This window comes from Trachurus japonicus, chromosome 14 (genome assembly GCF_045865225.1).
Source record: "Trachurus japonicus isolate A0001 chromosome 14, Traja_1.0".
NCBI lineage: Eukaryota > Metazoa > Chordata > Actinopteri > Carangiformes > Carangidae > Trachurus > Trachurus japonicus.
The window spans coordinates 26,415,495-26,443,019 of record NC_140920.1 but is presented as its reverse complement, the minus strand read 5'-3'; the positions used below and the strand labels follow the sequence as shown (position 1 = coordinate 26,443,019).

Below are 27,525 nucleotides of genomic sequence, written 5' to 3'. Positions count from 1 at the left end.
GCAGCAGCTGCGGCGGCACCAGCACCAGTTCTCAGACCCAGACCCGTGGGCGGCTGGGTGGCGTCCGTCTGGGCGAGCTGCTCCTTCCCAACAACACCCCCAACCCTCCACATAACGGCGAGGACAAGTGAGATGTAGAAGACGGATGGGAGGCCATACATGTGGGTCTGGACTTCAGCTCAAACGGACAGAATCTCCCTCCTCCTCCTCCTCCTCCTCCTCCTCCTCTTCCTCACCTAACCAGTTGATATTTCTGAAATAACTATCCAAAAAGTGTGGAGCACATGACACACTGGTGAATCCCCGAGTGCAGGTCCAACACACAGACTGAATGAGTCCATCTCTGGCTGTTGGACGGACTCCCCAAGAGCACAGGACGGATGCAAACAGACTAAACACATCTTGGCAATTCAAAACACCCTCAGCTTCTCCGCCAACGGTGCTCTAACCGAGGCGGGGCGACATCTCACACCGGGGGACCAGGCGTTTCACAGGCAGGTAGGTTAAACCCGCTCCCGGTCAGTAGTGTGACACCTCGGGGTTGGCGTGGTAAAGGTGATAAAGGTGATTACCGCGACCGACCGACCGACCGGCCGACCGCCCATGCGTCGGTGCCGCTGACGGCCGCAGAGCCGCGCGCTGGCGACTGCACCTGTTGTAATCTGTGTGAATTTGCGCGTGTGCTGTGCGCGTGTGTAAATACACCAGGCTGTGTGTGTGTGTGTGTGTGTGTGTGTGTGTGTGTGTGTGTGTGTGTGTGTGTGTGTGTGTGTGTGTGTGTGTGCTGACACTGTGGATGGTCTGTGTTGTTTGAGCCTTAATGGCTGACGGCAGACTGAAGCCTGTCTGTGTTGTTTGGGTTTTGACTGTTCGTCCATTTCAACAGCTGGAAACTGAAAATCTCTTTCCAGCTGCGTGTGTGCGTCGCGCGCGTCTGTGCGCGCAGCGTGGGTTTGATGTGTGTGATTAGGTGATTATAGATCCATCGCACATGCACACGCAATAAGTATAATCGCAGTGTAATTGTCTGAACGCGCAGCCTGATGTAAAGCACTCCATCACACTCCATACATCACGCTTTGTGTCTTTATCAAGCTCCCCTCCGCTCTCGGCTCACACATTGGCTCTGATAAATGGGCACTGGCTGCAGTCTGAAGCCCAGTTGTATTTATTCTCATTGCCAGATGCTCTGAAACTCCAGTCATAAAGCATAATGGTCAAATCTGTCACCTGCCGCACACAGATCCATCATCTGATAACCCTGGAGCTGAGCCGCCTGTGGATGCTGAGGGCTGGTTGAGGTGTTACAGTACGTGCGTGTGGTAGATAATAGGTGGTTTGTGTGTACGAGCATTTTTGGGAGGTTGCGCGCACGAGTTTTTTTTTCTTTCCCTTTTTTTTTTGAATTCTCGGACACCCTTCTCTCAGCGCGGTGCTGTAGCAGCAGCTTGGAGCAGCAGGCGGTCTGAGTCCAGCTGCGCTCCCTCCGCTGCAGACGCGCGCAGCGTGGCACACCATCATGGGTGTCCAACTCTTTCCCCGTCAGATGGGACTCTTTTAACACCCAACAAAAGCCTGAAACGACAGGCCACCAGACGGAAGATCAAGGGCGCACACGCCCACACCTCCTACCCCCCCCTGCCCGAGCTGGTTGTGAGGCACCAGAGCTATTCCAGTGGCGCAGCCTGACGGCGCGGTCAGATAACTAAAGAGCGTGTTGGATGACCCAGCTTGACCTCCGGCAGTGGCGGTTTGTGTAGGCGACAAGATGGGCAGTCCGGCCAGCGCCTCTCCCGAGGACATGCTCTCTGAGTACGGCTTTGATGGGTAAGAGAGAGACAGCAGAGATCACAGCTGTGAGCACGCTGCCTATCTTTGCCCAAGGTGACTTCAATAGGACGGCTGACATTGAGACAGAGACAGGAGAGTTAATCATCTATCACTCATTTAACCATCAGATAAGAAGCCATTTTTATTGATGGTTGCCTATTGAGGTGGCACATTGATGCATGATGTCCATTTTATTTGGCTTTGTGATTCATTTGACAAATCAAAGAGTTGCAGTTTACCTTTATCCAACACCAGCTCTGCTCGTCAACTGTGGTGTGTCATTATTTCTGGCAGGCAGCAGAGGCCTTCTCTCCAAAACTGCAGAAGATGTGGAAGGATAACTAAGGTTTTAGTGGCTTGAAATGAAAAGAGAATAATATGTTGTTTTATCTTGACATCCGCCTGGCCAGCTAACAGATGTCATGCATTTCAGAGAGCCCTTGGATGATGGGAAATCACACAGTTTTGCATGTTTTCATGATTAATTGGCGGCTGCCGCAGTAGCAACAACCTGTTTCCTTTTGATGTGCCAAATAAGGCTTGGTTCTGTGGATACTGTCGTCTCGTCATGCAGAGCTGCATGCTTGTGATGGAAACATAGTGCATGAGCTGTTGGGAAATACACTGTTGTGACCCCTCTGCTTTTTTTTCTGTCATTCTGCTAATGCATTTTTCTCCACGGGGACAGAGGGAGGTGAGGAAAAATCACCAGTCTCCTCTTTCCCCCATTGGCAGCTTTTGGCTCAATCTCGGTTCGCCACTCTCCCTTCATCTCAGCCTCTTCTCTCCTTTTCGGAGCTTAAATTTGCTCTGATCACCATGCTGCAGACTCCCCCGGGGTGCAGGTGACCCCTCAGTTCAAACGCTGCCAGTCAGACCACTTTCATTGGCTTCTTTCATCCTCTTTCCAACCCCCCCCCCCCCCCTACACACACAAACACTCTCTCTCTCTGTTTCACACCTGTCTGTGTGTCTGTCTTCCTTTCTCTCTGGCACTGTGCTTCCTACTCTCAGGGGATGAGGCTTATCAGATGGAGGCTTTCTGCTGAAGCTTGTCCTTGTCGGCTCTCGTGCCGTCTCCGTGTCTGTTTTCATGAGCAGAACAACCACGATCCAAAAATATATGGGTGAAAAATAAAATAGACAGTGAGTGAGAGAGGGAAGAGAGGATTGGCGTGTGACTAAGTTTGATGTGTATGCGTGTGTGCTGGAGTGAGTGGGTGCTTCTGTCAGGGGAACAATTGTGAGAGCAGATGGACTGTTAAAATACATTCTCATATTAATTTGATATCATATGTCTTATTAATTTGTCCACTGATTAGATCATATCTGTTCGATTTGATGTGTTGAAGAATGTCAGGGTTATAGCTTACTGAACGGCCATCAAATACATAATAAATACTGTAATTCACTTTTAAATGAATACTGTATACATTTAAACAACCTGTAGCCATATCAGACCACCAACAGGACGTTACTAGACAGAGTTGTTTTCGAGGAAAATGCAGAGACAAAAAAACAAGATGAAAAACTGCCTTTGACAGGAACGCGTATCAGCGGTTTTGCATGAATTTACCTTGAAAACAACTCTGTCTTGTAATGTTCTGTTATTATCTCATAGCGTGGTGAATGTGCAGGTCACAACTTGTCCACCAGAGCGCTTTGAAGTTGTTGGATTGTGTATTTGATGAGTTTGATGAGGGAAACCAAGAAATCCCATTAGCCTCCGTAGCGTAGCTCTGAGCAGCTCGCGGCTCTGCTTCGCCGATCTAAAAATAGCTTGCACCGACAATTAAAGGTAACAAACCTACTGCTATGACTATAGGGATTAGCATTATGGCAATGGGCCAATCTGCCAAAATGTTGAACTATCCCTTTAAATACACCGTTTATGCAGATGCATGTAAGCGCACATGTAAATAAACAATACAGTATGCATGCCTCCGTTGGAAATTGGAAATCCAAAGTGTTTATAGCAGCTTCAAAGGTCACACTTGAAGGCGGGATGAAAAAGACAGAGGGGAGATGGATGCATTTAAACATGGTGTCATTTTTCAGTCTGTCTCACCTGGAAGGCGTTCATTGTGCTGCACATGAAAAGTGACACCAATACAGAGGAGTGACAAATTAAAGGAAACACCTGAGAAATGAGTGAGGAAACAGGATGACAACCCCATCCATCGGCAACGAGGGGTCACTGAGCGGTTTGATGGGTATGAAAGTGATGTGAGTCATGTGCTGGGGCCCTCACAGTCATCAGATCTCATCTATGGCAGATTTTGGATTGATGTGCACTGAAGCTGTTGTGGTGGCATCTGACGGCCCAATAATTTATGTCCTTCTTTTTTTTTTTGTCTAATTTGACGCTTGTCTGTAGTCGTGTCAGAAATGATAAAGAGAGTTAGAGAGAGAGCAAACCGTGGCTCCTTCCTCAGCCCAGCACAGCCGTCCAATCACAGCGTGAGGTGGATGTGATGTGTGTTAATGTTTTATCCTCGGTTTTTTGGGAAAGTTAGAGAAATGCTGGGCCTCAGCTAGCCCCTAAATCCCACATGTGGTGGGTACTGCCTGTAAACACTCGCACAATAACCACACAGAAAACACGGATGGGCTGAGGATTAAAATACACAGTATAATGTGAATAAATGATAAACCTTCATGCTTCATGCTAATTTCCTCTTCACAGACAGCAGAAAGGTGTGGGGGCAGGGTGTTCGACCGTCCAACAAGCAGTTCCAGTAAAACACACTGGCAGCTTAACTGAGCAAACAACAACACAGTGTTTGCTCATATTCTCAAGCATGTTTTCATACATTTCATGTAAACCCTGTTGCTCCCTCTCACAAATTAAGTCCGACACGATTTCCTCTGCCATCGAAATACTGGAGAACAAGGATGTTTGTGGTTTTTGATATTTGTGTATCACAAAGCAAACCTGATGTCACACAAAGAAAAACCTCAGTAGAGGAACTGACAGTCTTCTCAGTGATGAGCTTGATTCATTTACTAGTCATCTTCTATAAGACCAAGTAAGGCTGTAGTAGCAAAACACTGCAATTTATTACTCTGTGCTTCCTGTGTGTGTGTGTGTGTGTTGTCATCTCTTTTGCCAAAGACGTGTCAGATACATGTTGCCATGGTGACCTGAGTACTTTTAATGGGCAGGTGGGACACGAGTAGAACCAGGAACAGATGGACCGAAGAATACATTTTCCTCAGAGCTCACAAACTACAGTATGTGCAGACACACAGCTCTCTGCTCACTGCCACTGTCAGACCCAGTGTGTCCTCCACAGATCACCACAGCAGATTTGCACCGATCCCATGGCTCTTAGCCTTCCACACAGTCTTTGTCTCTACACTCAGTCTGTGTCCTTTTTTCCTCTCCTGGCTCTGATTCACAAAATCCACAAAGGATTTGAGAGGAGAGGAGAGGAGAGGAGAGGAGAGCGGTTGTTTATACTTTGTCCATGTTTCCTCCGACAGAGACATTCTTACTTCTGTCTCTATCTCTCCCTCGTCTTGGCAGTGGCCCGCTCACGAAAATGCTCTCGGGATCTCTATCTCTTCCTCCCTGCCCATCTTTCTCTGTCTCCCTCACCTGAGTTCAGTTCCCTGTGCGCTATTAGTAGGAATATAACTTGAAGCATATTGCCAACGTGTCAAAATATTACAGTGGGACAGCCCTCAGAGGGACAGCGGCCATGAATCAAAGCAGAGAATGGCTCTGATCATACGACAGAGGGGGCCCGGGTTGATTGATGCCCTGTCGAGCCCTGAGGTCTCTTGGTGAGGCGCTGGGTGGCAGCGGGGATTGTCTGGCGGGACAGGAAGTCAGGAGATCTGATGGAGGGGTGGTGGTAGACGGAACGATGGCAAGTGACAGGACTTTAGTGCTTTTCCTCTGTGGACTGATGGGACTTAACAAAGAACAAGCAGAAGAAACGCAGCCAGACAATGATTGCAGGATAATACCGAGTTCCTTATTCTCCTCTGATGGTATTTATCAGAACAATAACAGTGGAATATTTTTTCTGCGGCTCCATTGAATTATAATGTGATTACATAATTTGTCACTGTGATTCTGCCACGAGGAGACAGAGGCTTCTCCCAGAAAGGAGCATTAGCAGAGTGGAAGGAACAATGTTCCCTCTACAGGAGCTTGTGTTTCTAAAAAGGGCTCACGACCAAGCTGATGGTAGAAAGGGTTTGATGATACACATGCGCATTCACACACTGAGAAACGCGTCCTTGATACCTCTAGTTATCTTTTCTTTTTTTTTTTATTAACGTTTTTTATCGATTCCACATATCAATATTCAACATTTTACATATACAATTTTCCAACAGTATAAAACATTCCTATACTTCTCCACCAGGGAGCAGAGACATAAACATACAATCTCAAAGAAACGCTTTTGGTAACACTTTACTTGAATAGGTATTCATAAGATTGACATAACACTGTCATAACCATGACATAACAGCTGTCATAAACATCAATGAATACTTATGACAGCTGTCGTTAAGTGTCATTCGGTAAGTTATGTCACTTTTAATGCAAAGTTGACATCGTTTGAGATGTTTTTGTTCTGACAACTTGACATAAAGACAGTTTAAACTGTCATAGCAGACCTAATGGACAAACTTTTAAAATTATGTCAAGTTCTCATAACAAGGACATCTCAAATGATGTCAACTTTGCATCAAAAGTGACATAACTTACCCAATGACACTTAACGACAGCTGTCATAAGTATTCATTGATGTTTATGACAGCTGTTATGTCATGGTTATGACAGTTTTATGTCAATCTTATGAATACCTATTCAAGTAAAGTGTTACCACACTTTTTCACTCCTGTCCTTATTTTCACATCTCTCTTACATCGTCCCCTTTCTCCTGTTGGAGGGTAAACATAATAAACATATGAACAATGAACAAAGTTTGTAGCCTGGACCAAGGGGATCAGTAATCTACCATACACAGTGTCCTTACCGCACAAAATCTGCTCTCAATGGAGACACAAAATGAACCCAGTTTTCCCAGTAATTTTTAAAAGTGTCTGAGAAAGTCAGCTTCTCAATTCTGTAAATATTGAGTGTTACCTCGACCCAATCCTCCATTTTTGGTGCATCAGTTTTTCTTGTTCTCACACACACACTTACAAAGTTTGTTTAGACTCTGTGTGATTTTTGTTGTTGTGTGTGTGTGTCCTCTGCAGGGAGAAGATGCCATTCCACCATGTGCGGGCGGGCCTGCTCTATCCAGACAACTACCTGAGCAGCTCCCTGACAGAGGGCAGCGAAGCCTTCCAGCTCACCAGCATCTCCACAGAGGAGCTGGGAGGTGAGTGAGTCTGTCCAGAGAGAGAGAGAGAGATATGGAGATGGGGAGGGAGGGGTGGCGAGGAGGGCGCTGGCCGGGTGGGTAAAGTGTAAGCTACTACCAATTAATGTTTCACTACTGGAACAATGCAGTTACAATGCTCCAAGTCTCCCGGGGAAAAGTTTTTTCGTTTAGCCATTTTGTCAGCGCTTGACTGGATGCATTGGTTTCCAATTATGGTGCTTAGGAAATAAAATCAGTCACAGAATTCAGCCTGTCGGTGTCTGACAGAAATGAAATATATTTGACTAAGACGGAATCAGAGCACTAAGGTATTGATATCGGTCCCCTAATTCAAGTTTTCGATCCATCTTGCATGAAAATTGATCTCCTCAGAAACAAATAGACTGTAGAGGTATTGCACTTTTCATGTGCTTTGTGTTGTGTTCACTTTACTGATATACATCCACTGCACTGAATGGAGCTCTATATATTTTATTTAAGTAGACCTATGTTTTACATTCCTCACATGGCTTGGAGTTTTTATTTTGTTTCCCCTTTTCTTTTCATTTTTCTTGAAGTAGACCCATATTTTATTACAGTATGGATTTGACTCTTTCCATTGGTTGTAAAGTCATTTCTAAGACTGTAGGGCATCTCTAAGAAAAGGTCCAATAGGGAAACAGACTTGTAATGCACTGTGTACAGTATGAATCATACATGTTAACATTGGATGTATTGTGGCAGAAGTTTTCATCCTCATGTAACTGGCTCACAGACGGATGTACAACTTATGAAGAAGAGAATAGTTGTAAATATCCATACAAATACATACGGACCACTTTCTGTTTCAGTTCTGACCTGTAGTACGTCCTGTAGCCGTGTGCGTTCATTATTAGGTCATCATAAGCACTCAGTTTCATTTTTACCTACAAGTAATGTGGTGGCTAATCTGTTGTAATGGGGCATTTATCCAAACTGATGGCCGAAGCAATGGAAATGGTTTCATTGGGACTTCATTTTTAAAATGGTGCAAACTGACAAAGAGGGGCTTTATTCCCATGCAGGCCATTCAGCATGTGTTCAGCGGGTGCCAGTGTGTGCTGCATGTCGGTGCGCTCAGGTCCAGATCTGAGGCGATCCTGTGACATAACCTCCAAACAAAGACTTCAACGATGCAATGAGCGCATACGCTTCTGACATCAGTCGCTTTGGTGGGAAAGAAAACGGCTAATTCTGTCACCGAGCGAGGACAGAGAGCGCCATGGTGTTGCTTCAGACTGAGGCTGTTTGCTTGTGTTTATACATGTGCCCTATTGTAGTTTTGCTCGAATGAGCTTTGGTATGAAGTACTTTGTAGCATAAATCTTTTAATCCAGTCTCCCTTGTGCACAACTCGACTCAACCCAGTTCACTGAAACGGTTGCTTTAGTGAACTGAAAGCAGAGCAGCTACAGTGACTGGAACATCTCATCATCATCATCACCACCATCATTAGTCCAATTGGCCTGATTCTTGGTCAAGGGCAGCGAGAAGGGTAAAGTAGCCTGGACCTATGTAGAGCTATTATATAAATTGAATTTGGACTCTCTAAGACTCCAGACATTACGATGAGGCATTATCTCGGCGCTGTCAGCTGCAGATCCAACGCAACCAATGGGATTGTTTGATGTGGACAAAATATCCGTGGTATTTGCTGCCAGCATTTGAAAAACTCCTAATCCTACTTCAGAGAGATGCGGAAGGTTCTTCCAGGATCATCTGCTAACACAGATAGAAGGCTAGTTAATCACCCCTGTGTTGGATCGCCACCATCCCCTTCTCTAGTTTCGAGGCGTTTCATCCATCACAGGGAGAATATGAACACTCCTTGAGGGTTGACTCGGTAATACACAGGCGCGCACAAGCCGGGCTGCACGCTCATACAAACAAGACACACAGGCGCTGCACACAGGCATTGCACAGTAATACATCAGGGACCAGCTCATTCGTACCCTATTGAAAATGTAGTCCTCACTGTTGGGCTGCATACAAATACATTTCACTTTGTTTTGGGAGGCTGCACACTCACACATTCGCAGTCCCTTCGCCTCCAATTCTCACTTTTTTTTTGTGGTGGGAGAGAAAGGGAGGCAGTGGCACGGTGCTCGACTCTAGTTATCAGCCGTGAGGGATATTTACTGGCTCAGATGAGGGGGTGCGGCAGGAGGGGTGCAAGTGAACTTAGGCTCTCACGCAACTGACAGAGCAAAGGAGGCAGATCTGAGACAGACTTATTACACAGAGGAAGGAAGGAGCGGCATGTCTGGACGAGAATATTAATGACACGCGGCCTGATAGAGACAGAGAGAAATGAAGATCATGTAATATTCATTGTTTAGGTTTGGAAAATGATTAGTCGCAGGGAAATTGTGATTTAAACTGTCGCGCGGAGGGGGTATTACTCTTCTCGATTGTGTTATTTTGCCAAATGCCAGATAGAATGACACCCGCCCTCGAAGTGAAGAGATCCACATTAAAAATGGAGCACTGGTGTGTGAAAAGATGTTGAATAAAGACTCGCAAAGCCTCTGCCCCGTTTCTGCTTCTGTCTTTATCGAGTCAATAGATTCGACCGACCCAAAGCTCCACCTCCCCTTAGCCCCCGTCCGCTCAGATAGTGTCAACTGATTGACAGGTAATTAGCTGGAGATTGACCGGGGTGTTTAGCAAGAAGGTCCTCGGAGGTTTGAGTAATTCTGCTGCATGGACGGATTGATGCCTCGTGAGATGTGTGTGTTTACTTACACTTCCAAGTTAGGAGGAAGCCTTTTATGTGGGAGGAGAGAGTCGGAAACGCTCTTGGCGATGCTGACGGTGATTGCGATGTGTGGAGGGATTGGGACAGGCCCCTCGTGGGTTTGTAAAACGCAATGAGTGTATAAAGATGTAAAAGGAACAAGGAGAGGGAGAGAGAGAGAGAGAGGAAGAGAGGAAGGGAGGGAGGGGCAGCAGGAGATCACCCTCACCTTGATTTGCATGGAGGACAGGCTGCAGCACTTCCTAACAGGAAAGCCTGTTATCAGCGCTGGGGAAGCACTTTGAGCACCGTCCCACACACCTGCTAAAACCTGTTAATCATTAATGTCATCACATGGATTATTCCATCTGACACCGTCCGGTGGCTCACTGTTTAAAGTTTGGGATGACACTTTATGAGGCTAAAGACACGACCGTACGAATGAAACATGTCAGTTTGTTGGCTGTTCCCATGGTTACAGTTTGTTATCATCAAACAAGTCCTCCAGCCAAAGTAGTTTGTAGATTGTTCTCACAGATGAATAGCCGACTTCCTGATCTGTCCTTTTGTCAAGACATCTGTGGTTTCAAATGACTGACATGATTCTTATTTGTGGCCAATATGGTTACAAATTATGAGATTAACTATGTAAACCAGAAGAGAAGTCTCTGAAAACTCTCTTCTGATTGGTTCAAATACAAATTACAGCAGGTTTCAGGGAAACATTCAGCCCAAATTCTGTACATGGTGGGTCCAGGTGGGCGGAGTTTAGTGACTGCTTTGTTGTGACATCACACAGTCACAGGAAGTCCTGACAGCTGGTTTAAAGTCTCACTTTCTGAATACAGGCTTTCACATAGTATTAATATAGAACCTATACCTACATTATTATCTAATAAGACATGAAAAATTACCTTTTAATCATCATCATGGCAGCAAACAACATGTATTTTGCCACCTGATGCATGGAAGCTCATCATTCACTCTCTTTTAGCTCTGCTTTTGGTCTCTGCCACCTGTATCTGAGTATCTGTCTGTTTAGGCTCCACTCGTCTTTGTGTCTGCTGCTGGGTGCTGAGCAGGTAGCTTAGCATGCATGGGTTTTTGGAGCTTTGGAGCTTTATCGCCGCTTCATCTGGAAACAATAACACGAGCGCAGCGAGGCTGAGCCGAAACAGAAAAGCTGTGGCCTGGAAAATGAAAACAATGAGTTGAAACCCTTTACAGCTGAGAGGAACAGCACAGTCAGGTGACAATTCATAATAGTGTGACCTCTATCATATAAGTGGTCATTTAATTGTCTGCTGATGTGAAAAATATTGATTATAACCACTTTGGGGTTAGAGAATGACTGCGCAGATGATTAAAGGCAATCATGCCGAACAGAGGTAAAGGGCTGGGTACTAAAATATGGCCTTTAGTGTCAAACTCCCACAACCATCCACCTTAACCTCCCCCCTGAGAGGCCTAGAGGCTCCATAACAGCCCTGCATTTCCTTGACAGGAAAATGTAAAGATATGTCATTTTCAAGTGCATGAAAAAACAACCATTGCTGCTTTTTTCTTAAAATCTGTAATGTAAGAAGCACAGACAGAAATCCAGAGATCAAACATACTGAATGTCAAGCAGACAGCCTTTAAAAATGCACTTGAACAGTAAAATAAAAAGAAATCTCCTAACAACATGCCAAACATGTCAGAGTCAGTCACAGCATCTCAAATACAATGAATAAAAGGAAATGAACAAAATAGGGAAACGCAAGTCTTTGGCACAGACATAAGAGACCAGGGATGCCACTCAATCAATTCAATCCCAGCCCCTGGATTCATTTCAAAAAACAAAACATAAAGATGAACACTTTCTAATCTGCTGTTATGATCGTCACTGACCTGCGAGATAGGTGCAAAGCAGTAGGAGTAAAGAGAAGATGTATACTGACAGAAATGCACAGCGATGACATGTTGTGTGTTTGTCCTGCAGAGATCCGTGAGGCGTTTCGTGTTTTGGATCGTGATGGGAATGGTTTCATCTCCAAACAGGAGCTGGGCATGGCCATGCGCTCCCTGGGTTACATGCCCAGCGAAGTGGAGCTGGCCATCATCATGCAGAGACTGGACATGGATGGTGAGGCACTACATAAGGGCACACACTTGGGTGCATGCACTGAGCACACACAGGGCTGACAGCTTGAAATATACTGCACGGCCATGTATATAATGCTTGTGTATAGGTGTTTCTCTTTTCTTTTTCTTTTTTTTTCTTTTTTTTATAACTTTTTATTGGTTTCCATCAGAAAACATAAAAACAAGACAAGAGCAGAAAGGGCTCAACAACAACAACAAGGCAAAAAAGGGAAATTATATATGTATATAAATAAAAATAAATGAATACAAAAACAAACACAAGACAAGAGGGAAAAAAAAGAAGGAGAAAAAAAAGGAAAAGACATCCCCCTTCCCACCCCACCCCAGGCAGCAAGGACACATCAATACAAGGACAGGCTCAGAACATCAGACTATACTTGGACAGTGTAACAATAACATTAATTAGAGTAAATAAATAATAATTAGGAAAAGGTAGAATAAAGAAAAGGAAAAAAAAGTTATTGTAACAAAAAATACATGAAGAAAAAGAACAGAGAAAACACACAAACATACAAGGCTCTAGACATCAGTTTGGGGGCACAAAGGTGTTTCTCTATTCAATGAAAGCAAATAATATAAATATTCTTGTGTGTTTTTGATGTGATGTCAGTATAAAAGCACCAAAACTGAGAAATTCATGCCTTTTACGTTAGAGCTTCCATCCAAATGCTCCTGCAAAAGCTACCTTACGAGTAGCAGGTGGTCGGTTATCAAAAACAAATCCCCCTGAGACGGTAAAGAGAGAACCTGTTTGCTCCTGCTCCTTAAACCGCAGCTCTGCTTGTAAATTCACACAGGACTGCAATTACCCCTAAAGCAGTCCGTGCATCACAAACAAGCTAGTCAATCTTTCAGCTGGGTCTTATCTTCCTGCTCTTGATTCCACAGCTTGTGGTAAATATCAAAGGTCAGAGCTAAAAGCATTTTGCTTTTGCCTCCGCGCGAGCGACGCTGCCATTTGTTCCGAGGAGAAGGAGACGGCATCTCCCCGTAAAAATCCTCTACCTCTGAACCGCCGTCGTCTCCGTGTCATCACTCACCGAGCACTGGAAGCTATCACTGCTGCTGCAATTAGCCGAAGCATGTCAATCATTATCAGGTGTTATAGGCGACCTGCGCGGTTCTTCCCATATAATTAATTTCACGCGCTTTAGAAATTGTAATCCGTTGATCTGTGGCATTATCCTCTCACCCGTCCTTCAGATTTTTAGGCAGAGTACTCTATAATATAAGATTATATTATGTTCAATTCAGAGCTGCGCTTTCAGAGACTGCAGTCAGGTTTCAGAGCAGAGAAGTGATGATTTTTAATACCTCTGATGACTGAAGCGATACAAGGCAGGACTGCTTTGTGTGAAGCAGCAAGCGGCCAGTCATCTCTGGGTAATTGCTGAGACATTTCCTCCAAAAAACTGTAATTTTCAACTAACCGTGGTGGGAAAATGAATTATTTACCAAGTAAATACCAACTTCATCATACGTGATGAATTGTATGCTTACGTGTGGACAAATTTCACATTTGTTCATGTGCAGCCGGCCTGCTGTGACCTCATGGAAAGACTCTTACACAGCAAGTCATCAGACTTCAGTTTTTGCAAGTGTACAAGTTAAATACTTGCTTGATTTCCTCTTTAATTAGTACCAAATTGCAGCTTTTCTATTTTTTTTCATGGGAACTTCTTGGAAATTATTCAGAAATTACACCCATAAAATTAAGTGTTATCCCACCAAGCAATAAAATCACAAGAGCGTTGGCAGTTGTGCAGACTACTACTAATGCTTCAAATATGCTCCTTATTATAGCACGTAATAAATAGACCATTAGATAAGACTGTACACTCAGGGTAATATGGATGTTAGCACTATATGGTATCATAGGTCTATCCAGGAACTCAATTTGTAAGACATGCTGTCGTGGAGATGTTCACTGAACGAGACGCTGGCTGGTGATTGCAATCTCCAACAACATGCAGCCGTAGAATACATAATGCAAAATGCCTTGCAAGTTGTATCCACTGAATTTAAATGTAACCAAATGTTCCCGGAGTTGAAGAAAAAAGAAATATATCACACAACTGCTTGTGCACAGACACACAGGTGCACACACAATATTTGAAAGGTCAATTAGGCCTTGAGAAGTCTGAGTGTTTGTCATGGATGAGGGCTCATCCATCTGCTGATCGATGTCAGTACACTTTTCTCTCTTTCTTTGCAAATATAAACTTTGCTGATTTTCTGTGTGTGTGTGTGTGTGTGTGTGTGTGTGTGTGCCTGCAGGCGATGGCCAGGTGGATTTTGAGGAGTTCATGACGATACTGGGGCCCAAACTGCTGTCGTCAGACAATCGAGAAGGATTCCTGGGCAACACCATTGACAACATCTTCTGGCAGGTGAGACACAGAGCGTCCGTCCTCTTCCCAGCTGGCAAAGACACTGTTTCCCCATCACCGACACTCTCCATCATTTACCCGTTCCATCCATTACGCCTCCTCTTACTCACTCCGTCTCACCTCTGACTGTGTATTTCAGGAGTCAGAGCTGGACTTCCATCCTTAAAGCACAGCCCAAGTTACTGCAGGGAGTCTGCACAGCCTCACACCTACTTAAGTGCAAAAATACACACATAAACACACTCTCAGGCCCCCCAACTGCTTCCTCTGTTCTGTCAAAAACACAGACTCTCTTCTCTTTCAACTCCGAGCCTTGAAGGAAAAAGAGACCTGCTGAGAATTAAGTCTTTCTTTACATGAAGTATGTGTATGTTTTTGGCTTTGCGTGGGTGTGGATGTGTGTTTATCATTCACAGTGTTACAGAGGGTATTACCATTATGAAGATTTCCGCGATGTGCTCCTTTTTAATAGGGGAAGTCTGAGCTTGTGTGCTTTCAAGTGTCCAAACGGGGCTCAGTGGTGATTAAGGCTGCAGCTCATCTACATGTTTCTGAGCATGCTTACTTTGTTTTAGAAAATTGCTCTACATAGAAAATCTTCTGCTTCAAACAGTGTTTTTTTCTGCCTCTTAGGTAAGACATGCGACAATAATGAAAAGTGCATGTGTGTGTGTGTCAGTGTGTGCCTGGGTGAGCCAGGCGACAGCTCTCAGGAAGCTGTTCTCGGATTTTCCTCGAGTCAAATGAGAGGAGAAACGTTTAGAGGGTGACTCACTGGAATGAGGAGGTGTGTGTGTATTTCAGGTTAAGAAAAATATACTAGGCCACATTTACATAGACGATCTTCATTGTGCAATCACTTAGAAGAGAATACCATAAAGGAAAACAGCCATCTATCGCATTCACACATCAGGACACAAAGGAAATTAATGCAAAAAAAAAAAAAAAAAAGGGAAAGTCAGATTTGGAGCTCAGGATCATTTGTGTCTAAGCTGCGTGGAACAGAGCACCTTCTTTAAAATGAGACACCATGGTGACAGAGAGACGGGGGAAATAGAGAGGCAACGCTGGACAACATGTGGGGGAGAGGGAGGGGGAGGATGGGGGGATGCCCCACATAAAGATACAGGAATATAAAAGAAAACCCACAAAGGAGAAGAGTAGGAGAAAATGAAAGAAGAGGTGCAAGAGACTGTGATTCATGAAGGTTGCAGACGGTGTGCGTCTCAGGGGTGATTTAAACCGTTCACCTCCCACAAAGAGAGAAAGACGGAGCGAGAGAAAACAGGAAGAAAGGGGGACGGAAAAATGAGACAGAAGAGGACGGAACGCAGGAGAGGGGAGAGGAAGCGGGCAATGAAAGCAGAGCAGAAGAATATAGGAAGGAGGAGGAGGAGGTGGAGGGAGATGAAATGGTGGAAGGAAGTGTGTCTGAGGACTGAGTGCAGTGTTTGCGCGTGTGTGTTTGTTGTGCGTGTGTGTGTGTGCGTCTGTTTATATTTAACAGACCTCAGAGGGAGACGGGAAGAGAGAGATAGAGTCATTGTGTTGAAAAGAGAAAGGTGGAAGAGAAGGAGGCACCTCACGGTGGGGCATAATGACTCGCTTCAGATGATACTGTATCCTCACACAGTCAGATATCTAATGATGACTGAATGAATTCATGTTGGTGTTGGCATGCTTTGTGTGTAATTACATTTTCCTGTGTGTATATACGTATATCTCGAATGGATTGTGTGTGTGTGTGTGTGTGGCCTTTGAAATTTCAATTTTTTAGTTTATTTTTTCCACAGTAGCATGGTCGGAGTGAAACCTCGGGGAGATTCAGATATCTGCTTTGAAAAACTCCTGAGTCAAGTTACCACGTTTCTGCTGACAGTCAGTAAATTAGATTTGAAATAGGAAGCATCCAGTCTTCCATTGCAAATTAAGCTGCAGTGCCTAAAGATAGTCATTTTCAGCTGCGGCAAAGACAACAAATATTCACCAATATCTTAACAGTGTCTAGAAGGTTGCAGAATCTCTCATCATTTAACAATAGCTGGAAGATGTTGTTGACACTTGTCAGCCTCGCATTCGTTTTAGTCGGCAGGTGCTTGTTTTGTTTTTTTATCCCAAGGGGCTTATGAATTTTTCCTGCCGTTGCTAAAGGGCCCTTAAAAACATGGAGACACAACTTTGGCTACTGCCACCGTTGTTTTTAAGCTCATCCACAAATCATCTGTAGAGTAAGAGAGTAAACTGCCTGAACTTGTACATATGGCTTAGGGTTTTTCTGACCTCCAGTGGTTTCACCTGTCAAGCCAGTGCACTGATGTACAGGTGCACTAACAGACCCTCACCATAGGAGATCAGATGACAGCCAGGGTCTCCGGTGTCAAAGTAACATGCTTTGTAGCTGTTCACCTTCAGTTCCTCACAAAGACTTTTAACAGTCATATACAGTAACTCTTTATTTTACTCCCACCTTTGTGAAAAAGTGATTATTTATGCAACTGTAAGAGGCTCAAGTCAGTTGAAGCAATTCAGTGGCCTTAGGTGTAATTGTTTTGGCAGCAGCACGGCCGTACTAACACTGCCACCTCACAGCTAGAGGGTTCGATTCCCCAGGCAGGGTGGAGTTTGCATGTCCTCTCTGTGGCTGTGTGGGTTCTCTGGCTTCCTCCCACAGTCACACACTCACATTCACATTCACACCACAAGGAGTGCGTTGTTTGTCTCTTAATGTCGGCTCTGTGATAGATGGGCGACCTGTCCTTAGCGTACTCCTCCCTGCGCTATGGACGATGGATGGAATCAGTCTCTGAAGAAAAAACGGTGTGAAAATCAATAGCAGGCTCTTTTAAGTTGAGTTGTATGTGTCACAGTGAACAGCTCACCTCTACAGGTTTGTGTCGAGAGTTATATGATTGATGTCAAAGGGATAGTTCAACTTCTGGCAAATTGGCCCATTGCCATGATCCCTACGCTACAGAGGCTAATGGGATTTCTTGGTTTCCCTCATCAAACTCATCAAATTCACAATCCAACAACTCCAAAACGCTCTGGTGGACAAGTTGTGACCTGCACATTCACCACGCTATGAGATAATAACACAACGTTACCAGACAGAGTTGTTTTAGAGGTAAATTCATGCAAAACCGCTGCATTTGCCTCGTAACGTTCTCTTATTATCTCATAGTGTGGTGAATGTGCAGGTCACCTGGGCCGTAAAGTATACCCCCGCAGCCCCCGCGAGGCGGGGGGGCCCCCGCATGCCGTGGGGGCCCCGCCCCCGCCCGTTAAGCCGGGTTTCCACCGAATCAACGGCCTTTTTTTTTTTTTTTTTTTTCTTTTTACACCGCAACATGGTTCACGTCATGATAACTTCTGTATTTTGGCCATTCAAGCTTCCACAGTCCATAGTTCTCTTCTTTGTTTGATATTTCAAGAGACTTTTGGTTAAAGCAGAAGTAAGTGATATATTTGTGTTAATATAAGTCTTAAATAGTTATATCTTCCGACAGCAATCACTTACATAGAGTGTTTGGACTGAAACACGGGTCTGTCAGTCACTCTGCTCTGCTCTGAGCCCAGGAGAAAACATTTATCGTATCCTACAGTTTTTATCCAATGAGGAGAGAGAACGGCATGCAGGGCTGTGTGTGCAGCCAAGGGACGCCGTGAATGTGGCGACGTAGGGACGAGGACTGTTATGGTGCGTTCAAGGAAACTCGTATTTTTCCGACCGTGACGTCGTACCAGTTCAATCACCGGTCGGAAGTTACGAGTGGTTGTTATAGTGACTTTCACAGGTAAAACAGGTCGGAAAAACACGAGTGGGTTGCCTAAAACGCTACAAAGTCGTAAGTTGTGATTTGAAGCTGTAATTTACGATTTCAAAAGCCTGCCTGGAACGCAGCATTAGCGAAAACGACCGGACCACTTACTTCTGCTTTAAGTAACCATGGAGGATAGCTCCTAGGCAGGATCGTTCTGCTGTGTTGTCGCTGCCGTCACCCCCCCCCCACCCGTCATCGCGGCCATCGCCTCGCCGCCGCCGCCCCCCGAAACCCCCCCCCCCCGTCATCGCCGCCGTCTTCGCCGCCGGGGGGCCCCGCACAGTTACGTTACGGCGCTGCAGGTCACAACTTGTCCACCAGAGCGTTTTGGAGTTGTTGGATTGTGTATTTGATGAGTTTGATGAGCAAAACCAAGAAATCCCATTAGCCTCCGTAGCGTAGCTCTGGGCAGCTTGCGGCTCTAAAAATAGCTTGCACTGACAATTAAAGGTAACAAACCCACTGCTATGACTATAGGGATTATGGCAATGGGGCAATTTGCCAAAATGTTGAACTATCCCTTTAAGTCAAAATCATACAAGTTGCATAGATTTTATGTGTATCCATGTTTCGGAGTTTTTCCCATGAAAACAGAAGCTGAAGAAGAAGGAGGAAGGAAGCAGAGAGAAGTAGGTGGTCAGGGACAGCAGATGTAGATGACAGTGATCGTCCTAAGACAGTCTGCATACCGTTCATATGACCAGTCATGCCAAATGTGGAGTAATTTTTTTCTAAATGTGATGCCTCTTACATAATGACTGCCATTTGGTGGATGGTTTTATCCAAAGTGCGGCACCGTAAGTGCAATTATTGTAGCACTGGTGTCTGAAAAGTGACTGGGACTGGGCTCAGCTCCTCCACTGTGGAACATTTTAGCTTCAGGTTGTCAACATCTATTTTTAGCAGCAGTCTTTCATTCCATTGCATGCAATAGTGACTGATAATGCTTCTATGGATATAATACATGTTTTATTCATTTGTAGCTGGTTGTAGCCCCTGCTGTTAAAAATGACTTGCAGTATTATGCAACACATGTCCTCTATTATTTGTGCATATGCAGATCATGTGGATACACAACTCTATACTATTTTCTTGGTCAAAGCACATTGGTAAAATGTTTTGCAAATTAAACTTTGCTAGAGCATGAGTGTGCCAGCAAACCCTGACAGAACAAATGTGAGGAAAAGGGTACAGAGTTAAAGGGACAATGCTTGCAGGTTGTCAGTCAGTGTGACTTGTTAGACAAGGGTCAGAAGATAAAGCAGGTGGACGACCGGCGAAACAAGCTTGTGCTGTACGAGGGCAAGCAGGATTAGACAGGAAGGACGGCATGTAAGCACCTGTTCTGCTGATTGATGTGTCCTGGCTGCTTCAGTATGTCACCGGTCAGTGCTCGCCATCCCCTGCTGTTTCCCTGTCACACGCACGCTCACACGCACGCACGCACACATTGCATATTTGAGTTCATTCAGCGAAAGGCAAAATGCTAAGACACGTAAACTCTCAAGTCTTCACACACCATCATCGCTCTGTGTGTGTGTGTGGCTGTGGATGTCCTTCAGAGGCCAGGCGGGTGGAGAAATCACTCTGCTGGTTGGTAACAGGTAGCAGCTCCACTGTGGCTTTTCCCTCCTCAGACAGACAGACAGGAACATTGTACATTCTCCGTGCTCCTGCCCTGAGCTGTCATGTTGTCTGTCCTGCGGCTGCAGTCCAAAGAGTTGCTCCTCCACTCGCCTGCGTCCATTCAAAACAGAGATAACTTTGGCAAGAAGGACAGCAGAAATCAAGCGGCTCAAACTCCCGCTGCCACTCCCTGTTTGTCTGCCCCGGAGTGCCTCACAAGGCTGCATGAGTCAGAGCAGATAAAGGTCCAATCTGTGCTTTTGTGTGAGAGGAATCTGAGACACATGAATGAAAGTTATCATTGTTAAATATTTAGACATGTTTCACAGCGTTTCTTAGCTTGAAAAAAATTAAATCAAATGATCTACTTTTAAAGGGAAACTATTCAAGTCTGGTCGCTTTTCCGCTGTTTTGCTAACCCTCCTCTCAGCCATGTGCATTTGTTTACAACAAATATGGCGAAAAATCAATACATGGAGCGGTGGATAACGTTATATAACATATTCGATGTTACAACGTGTATATCTGTGTACTCTTCACTGTCATAAACAAAAGATTACGGGTTACAGACCGCATTTGTGTTGCGGTGCACAGAGACGAGAGCTGGGACACCGGGGCAGTGGCCAGGTACACTGATGTTGCAACGAGAGAGACGCCAGGTGGAAGGCAGAGAGCCTCCATTCACTTGTAACAAGTCACAAGTTATGTAGTTAACTATCACAATTACAGCAGCCCCCGCCCTCATCATGGATCTATTGGTCCTCGTCCCTATGTCACCACATTCACGTACAGCCCTTGGCTACACACACAGCCCTTCATGCCGTTCTCTCTCCTCATTGGATAAAGGTTGTAGAATACAAGGAAGTATACAAGAAGTTTTCTCCTCAGCTTACAGCAGAGCAGAGTGACTGACAGACCCACGTTTCGGTCCAAACACTCTATGTAAGTGATTGCTGTCGGAAGATAGAACTATTTAAGACTTATATTAAAGGGACAACGAGGAGTTTTGGAAAAGCGAAGCGTTTTCACACTACATTTATGAGCCTCTGCGCACACCGTAAAATTCTTTGACCGGCGCAAGACAGACTCATGTTTTCATTCATAAAGAATCAAACTCAGAGGTTCGAAGACGATCACATACCATCGTAGTTCCGACCATAAACTGCGATTCGACTGCGTTATTCTCATGACTCGCCACGAAACCGAAAGTAAAGAAACACTGGTCAGCTCGCCCAGCATTTCCGCCACCACTAATAATAACAAAATAATGATAGAGACAAAACGATATATTAATCGAAAATGGGCCCATTAACAAGTGTGGGTAGCGTAGATTCATCCACATTAATATGAGACTTTTTTACAACCAAATAGAAACTCCTCGTTGTCCCTTTAACACAAACATTCCGCTTACTTCTGCTTTAAGGTAAAAATGTAGCATAGTCACGGGAGAAATCCTGTTTAGTTCCTCTTTAAAAACGTTTCAATCAAATTGGGAGTGACAGCAGGTTATAACCTATACTATACCTATCATATTTTCACTCTGGCCAAGGTGTTCACAGGGTCAAGACAAACATCTATGTCTCTTTTGATTATAAAGCAGGTCTAAGTTCTGTATTCTGTGAAAGTATCAGGTCACTGAAATGCAAACACAAACTTTAACGAGCCAAAAGGTTTTCTGTAACTTGGCGATGTCACAACAAAAATAGTCACCTGTCTCAGCCATTCCCCAAGCCCCACCCACCTGAATCCAACACCTACAGTAACCTTGTAGGATTTGCTTTCCCTGAATGTTTTTTCTGAAAACTTTCGTATTTCTGTTTGGTCACTCAGAAAACAAACAGCCAATCAGAAGAGAGGTTCAGAGACTCTCGTCTGATTGGCTCACTGACCTGTTGTTACTAGAGAGAGGAGATGTAAAATACCATCCCCCTGCTGAAATGAGCATCTCCTCTTCACCATCTCAACTCGTTCACGGCCATACACCATTATTGTCTGCCAGTTCTGTTTCTCCATCTGTGTCTCCCACTACGACCATCTCAATTCTCTCTGACCTCACCACACTTCCTCTTTTCTCATTTTATACCATCTCTCTGAGACGCTCTGTCAGTCTCCTATTTTCTTCCTCTCTGCCTCAGTATGTCCATCTGTTGTGTTAAACCAAGCGACTGATTGTATTTTAATCTGAGGTAAATAATCTACACGTAGAAGCTGTGTGTGTGTGTGTGTGTGTGTGTGCTTCGTAGCTTGCAGGGGGGTTCTGCTGGAGGGACTAGTGAGACATGATGTTAATGAAGGGCCGGCATGGGGTGGGACAGAGGCGAAGATATTCACACTTCAACTCAGTGTTGGGTCAGAGCCCTATAAATCTTATTAATCATTTAAAACACAAACATGCAGCTGAGAATACAACTACCTACATCTATTTTTTAAAGCGATAGGTCCATTAACTTCATAGTGCATACATATATTTATCCAATAACAGGTTTGCATACTGATTCAGACACCCAAATATAGCAGCAGTGATGCAAAGGCGAACATGCTGCCATTTCATCACAACAGACATCTTCCTTACTTACATTTACAATACATTGAGGCAACAGAGCACAAACGTAGAGACACCATGATTCTTCACAGCTTGTACATTTCACACCTCATTCTTATCGTCTATATTTATCTGCCCTCACAAAGCCAGTTTGTGGATAACTGTGTCTCTGCATTGATCGCCGTGTGCCCCTGCAGTTTGACATGCAGCAGCTGTCTCTGGATGAGCTGAAGCAGGTGCTGTTCCACGCCTTCAGGGACCACCTGACAATGAAGGACATAGAGAACATCATCATCACCGAAGAGGAGAGCCTCAATGAAACCTCAGGGAACTGCCCTGAGTATGAGGGAGGTGAGGAAGCTGTTCATGTTCATGCAGACTTTGCTGTTATAAATATCTGTGCTTACAACAACTCATAGCGTAGCGTAGACCATGACCAAAACACATTTTCACTGTGAGCTACATAAGATCAATACTACTCTGATGTCTGTTGTAAGCATGGAGCTTGTGCCAAGGAGAGGCAGTTTATCTTAGCATGGAGATGGAAGGCAGGGCTAAATTAGCTCTTTTCCCCCACATACTTGTTTCTACATCTCTAATTCGTTCAGCAGTTAAGATAGTTCTGGTGCTGACTGCTTTCACTCTTCATGACATGCAATTGCCTAATCAGAGTTTCCATGGGAACAAATAATTAAATTAATGCCTAGCTACATAGCATCATCCACAAAACAGCAAAAGAAAGGTGGCAACAGGTTGAGATTAATATCTCTTAACAGGTTGGCGTGTGTTAGAGTAGAGGAGTAGATTCGTTACCTTTAATTGTCGGTGCAAGCTATTTTTAGAACGGCGGAGCAGAGCCGTGAGCTGCTCAGAGCTACGCTACGTAGGCTAATGGGATTTCTTGGTTTCCCTCATCAAACTCATCAAATACAAAATCCAACAACTCCACAACACACAATATGAGATAGCGTTCTGAGCAGCTTGCGGCTCTGCTCCGCCGTTCTAAAAATAGCTTGGACCAACAATTAAAGGTAACAAACCTACTCCTAAAACTATAGGGATTATGGCAATGGGCCAATTTTCCAAAATGTTGAACTATCCCTTTAACAACAGCAGGCCTCAAACTGGCATATTTTTTCTTAAAAAGTGAAAATGTTAACAGGAAAGATATAAAACCCACTATTTCCTGTAGTCTCCTGGCTGCAGGAAACATAAAATATATAAAACAACATGAAATCACAAATTGTCATTTTACCTTTCCAACAAGACCTAACATGTAAATTAACAGGCTGTTGTTGCCATATTTGATCTTGGCATCTTTCCTCAATCTTTCACCCCTCCTGCTAAGCTAAGCTAATTACCTCCAGGCTCCAGCTCCACACCCAAGGCCCAGATATTCAGAGTGTATTGATCTTTACGTCCAACTCTTAGCAAGAAAGCAAATAAAACACGTTTCATGAAATGTCACAGTACTCCTTTAAAGCTAAATTATAGATGTACAAATAACAATTTGCTTCCAGGGACATTGCACAAAACTCGTTCTAAAATCTGTGTGAGGTTGAAAAAAAGTAGAAAAGAAATAACTTTTCAACACACAGACACTTTTTCAAATTAAATTTTGTTTGGCCAAACAGAGGGTGAACATTTTTAACAGCTACTGTCCGGCAGCATCCACCACAGAGCTTTCATAGTGTGCTGATAGTTAGAGAGGTGGCCATTTTGATAAAATCCATTAATGCCAAGGTCATTAAATAACTGGTAGGTTGTTAATTGGTTGTTTGAGTGCCCGAGTGAAACACAGGAGGAATTTTTCTTGAGACATAGATTTTGTTGCTCGAGGGAAAACAGGGAAGCGCAAACCCCAAACTGACCCTTGGTTAGTTATGGTCCAGAGTTAGAAATTGCCTGTCTGCAGTGAAACTTCAACCAAGTCAGACTAGGACAAAGGTAAGGAAGGATCAAACACGCTTTAAAACTAGGAAAGTCTTAATGAATCCATTGGGTACTGGCCTACAGTCTTGGGGAGCCCGAAAAAAGAGAGTTAAGAGGAAATGGAGAAACTTAGGGACAGTGAAGGGGGAGATAAGAGGCTAAAGAAGGGGATCAGGGAACTGCTGGCTTGGCACTCTTTTCACAAAGTTTCTGGTGTTGAGGGAAGTGCAGGTCGTGGAGTTAGGGAAAAGAAAAAGAACGGCAGAAAGATGAAGAGGAGAGGAAGAGAGGAGGCGGAGAAGTAGCTAGATGAAGAGGTGTAGAGCTTCTCTTGTAAACAACAGCTGTGTGCTTCCCCACATTTAACCCGCCTCACACATCCCCAACATCCGTCTTTCATGTCTGCTTCCATCTTCCTCCTGTCCAGTGGGACGTCAGTGCCTTTCACAGTCCCTCTTAGATCCACGACTCAGAGCGACGACTTGATTTATTGATGCAATGTATGATTTTAACAAACCGAGACAAGGGGCCTGATGGAGAGGAAACTTTTGGTTGTTGCTTTTGCTGCGAGGCCGGTTGGAGGACACATCTGTCCTCACTACTCATCCTCTTTCAATCTACAGAGATTTTCTCTTTGGGGGAAACAGGCCTTTCAGCCCAAACATAGGTAGCAGAACAAAAAGTTCCATCTCCTCACTCTTGTCTTTGGTTTGGCTACAGCAGAGATAGTGTTAGAGTCGGTTTGTGCCTCCGCATATTCCACATTTTTACATCGGAGACATTTGTGATGCTGATAATCTGGGTCACAGAATTAAGATGCAGAACAACTAGCAACCAGAAATATTTTTTTCCACATTTAATAGGGTCACTGAAAGTGCACCATGAGAAACTGGTTAAAATTCAGCGATACAGTTAATTCAGTGCAGGGTGCTCCAGAGGCTCACCAGTTAGAGTACCATAAAGGCTTAAGTCCCAACCACAGCGGCCTGAGATAGAATCCACCATGCAGCCCCTTGCTGCAAATCAACCCCCCCCTCTCTCTCTCCCTGACCCTCCTGTCTCCTCATGGGATTATGTTCTTTGTTAATGGTAACAACCACAGTTTTTTACTGTGACAAAGTAGAATAGAAATAAAAATAGAAATAGAAAAAAACTTTTTTGTCCAGCCAAGGCAGAATTTTTTCCAATTACATACAGACACAGATTTGTAAACAGGGTTTACACAAAACAAATGTGTCAACAAGGAGTACATCAAACAAACACAGAAGTACATCTGCACAGAGCATCTGCGTGGGTTACATACAGACACCCATCAGTAATCGTTTTTTAAATTTGTTAAAATTTCAAAGGTTTTGGTTTCTTATGGCAACTGCTGTACTGGATAACGTCTGGTCTGAGGATAAGAAAAGTAAAATCCCTGGACATGCTGAAGTATCTATAGCACTGGGTTACAGAAACTAACAAACATTAGCAAAGATGTGACATCAATCAACTATTGACACACTAAAACATTTTAGGGGCTTTTATGCTTCTATAACATGTCACATTTGATTCAGACTAGAGGGGCAGTCACATTTCTCTGTTTATTTTACTGTGCTATTTTTATATCTGAGTAGATTTCTCCTGAACATTAGCATACTAATGCAACATGCAATCGCGATTCCTGTTTATGGCCTGTCAACTGTAAAGCTTTTTCTCTCTCCTCCTGCAGAATGTTATCAGATGCAAATTGGGTCAAATTTTCATTTGTATTTTTCACAAGATTGTGAATAGGCTATTGGTTTCAAGTAAAAGCGTATTGAATTTTACAGTACATATTTTTTAAAGGTTGTTTTTTTTCCCATACCATGCCATAAATCTTACACCAAGCTCTCCAGTTTTATACCTTAATTTATTCTGAAGGTTTTCACTGAGGAGTTTGTTAATATACGGTAATATACTGTATATAAGTGCTTGATTGATTATGTAACATTTTATTCCTAAAAACATGGCAAAAAAGATATTTTTTATGTCTATTGTCTATTGAGTTTTCTGTTTTATGAAGTGATAAAAAGAGCTACCCTAAATCCCCTCAGTAAAAAGCTTTGGCTTTCTGTCAATAAGAGAAACAAGATACCTGGATTTCTCCAGTTTTCAGATGCCTGTTCTAAAGATTTTTATGCAAATTAGCATATATTTATCAAGATCAATGGTTCCCAGCCTTTTGCAACCCATGGCCCACTTTCAGATCTCAAAACTCCGGGGGGCCACAGGTAGGGAACACTGATCTGGATATTGCCTGATTTGCATAATGTCTCATTTGCATAAATAAACAAAATTTATTTTTGTGTGTTAACTCCTGTCTCTTTTTTCTTCTCTTTTCGTTCCTCCCAGTCCATCCTAAGAAGAAGAATCGGCAGACGTGCGTCAGGAAAAGTCTGATATGCGCCTTTGCTATGGCTTTCATCATCAGTGTCATGCTTATCGCAGCCAATCAGATGTTGCGGAATGGCATGGAGTAACCTATTGCACTGTGAGCATGGGGAGTGGACAGAACAGCCATGACCTCACATCTTGTCTTTGCAGCCAAAGCTGGACCAGCCACAACCCAAGCACTTCTCTAAACAATCAGTTGAGGTTTTTTTTTTTCTTTCTTTTTTAGTTTGTTTTGAACTTAACCTTATAGAAGCAGACAATATGAGTAAAATGAAGAGAGATATATTTGTTTTGCATTGAAGATATTACCCTGCAGAGTTACTGGACTCACTGGTCATATGGAACCTGAACTGAAAAAAGAATAATGTTTTTATATAAAACATGAGTTTAAAAAGAAGGATTTATTTTGCTCTTTCCAAGACCAAGACCACCCTTTAAACTTAATTTTTCTAATTACTGAAAATGCGTATCAGGTGCTTTGAGCCATTACTAATTTAAAAGAAACAAACAGTGGATATTGTGGACAACTGCATATTTACCCCAGAGAAGTTGCGCTGAATGTGAACTGAGTGAATGTGGGCACTGAATGTTGGGCACAGTATTTAAATGCATAGAAAACCCCTCCCACCTCATACGGTGTTGTATTAACATCACACCTTTTGTGAAACATTTACGTCCTCTGCTCAGTCCACTAATCTTTGAAATCTACAAGGAGCAC

The 27,525-nt window shown here is 43.9% G+C and overlaps 1 protein-coding gene across 2 annotated transcripts; it reads left to right on the top strand.

Annotated features, from left to right (window-relative positions):
- caln2 (calneuron 2) lies at nt 1-27,295 on the top strand. Of its 2 annotated transcripts, none has more exons than XM_085798638.1 (6): nt 1-498; nt 7,054-7,178; nt 11,918-12,061; nt 14,359-14,471; nt 22,658-22,811; nt 26,766-27,295. In XM_085798638.1, exons 2-6 carry the CDS (start codon nt 7,061-7,063, stop codon nt 26,891-26,893), a joined length of 657 nt encoding a protein of 218 aa, XP_085654764.1. In that variant the 5' UTR covers nt 1-498; nt 7,054-7,060; the 3' UTR covers nt 26,894-27,295. The 2 variants fall into 2 exon arrangements, with proteins under 2 accessions (XP_085654764.1, XP_085654763.1); XM_085798637.1 differs by lacking the exon at nt 1-498 and adding an exon at nt 1,585-1,827.
- Nucleotides 27,296-27,525: the final 230 nt, after the last annotated feature.

Excerpts from the sequence above, each read along its gene's own strand:
- caln2 (XM_085798637.1), top strand. The coding sequence starts at position 1,769 with ATGGGCAGTCCGGCCAGCGCCTCTCCCGAGGACATGCTCTCTGAGTAC. Across the intron at positions 1,828-7,053 it reads TCTGAGTACGGCTTTGATGG|GGAGAAGATGCCATTCCACC; the intron begins GTAAGAGAGAGA and ends TGTCCTCTGCAG. Across the intron at positions 7,179-11,917 it reads CTCCACAGAGGAGCTGGGAG|AGATCCGTGAGGCGTTTCGT; the intron begins GTGAGTGAGTCT and ends TTTGTCCTGCAG.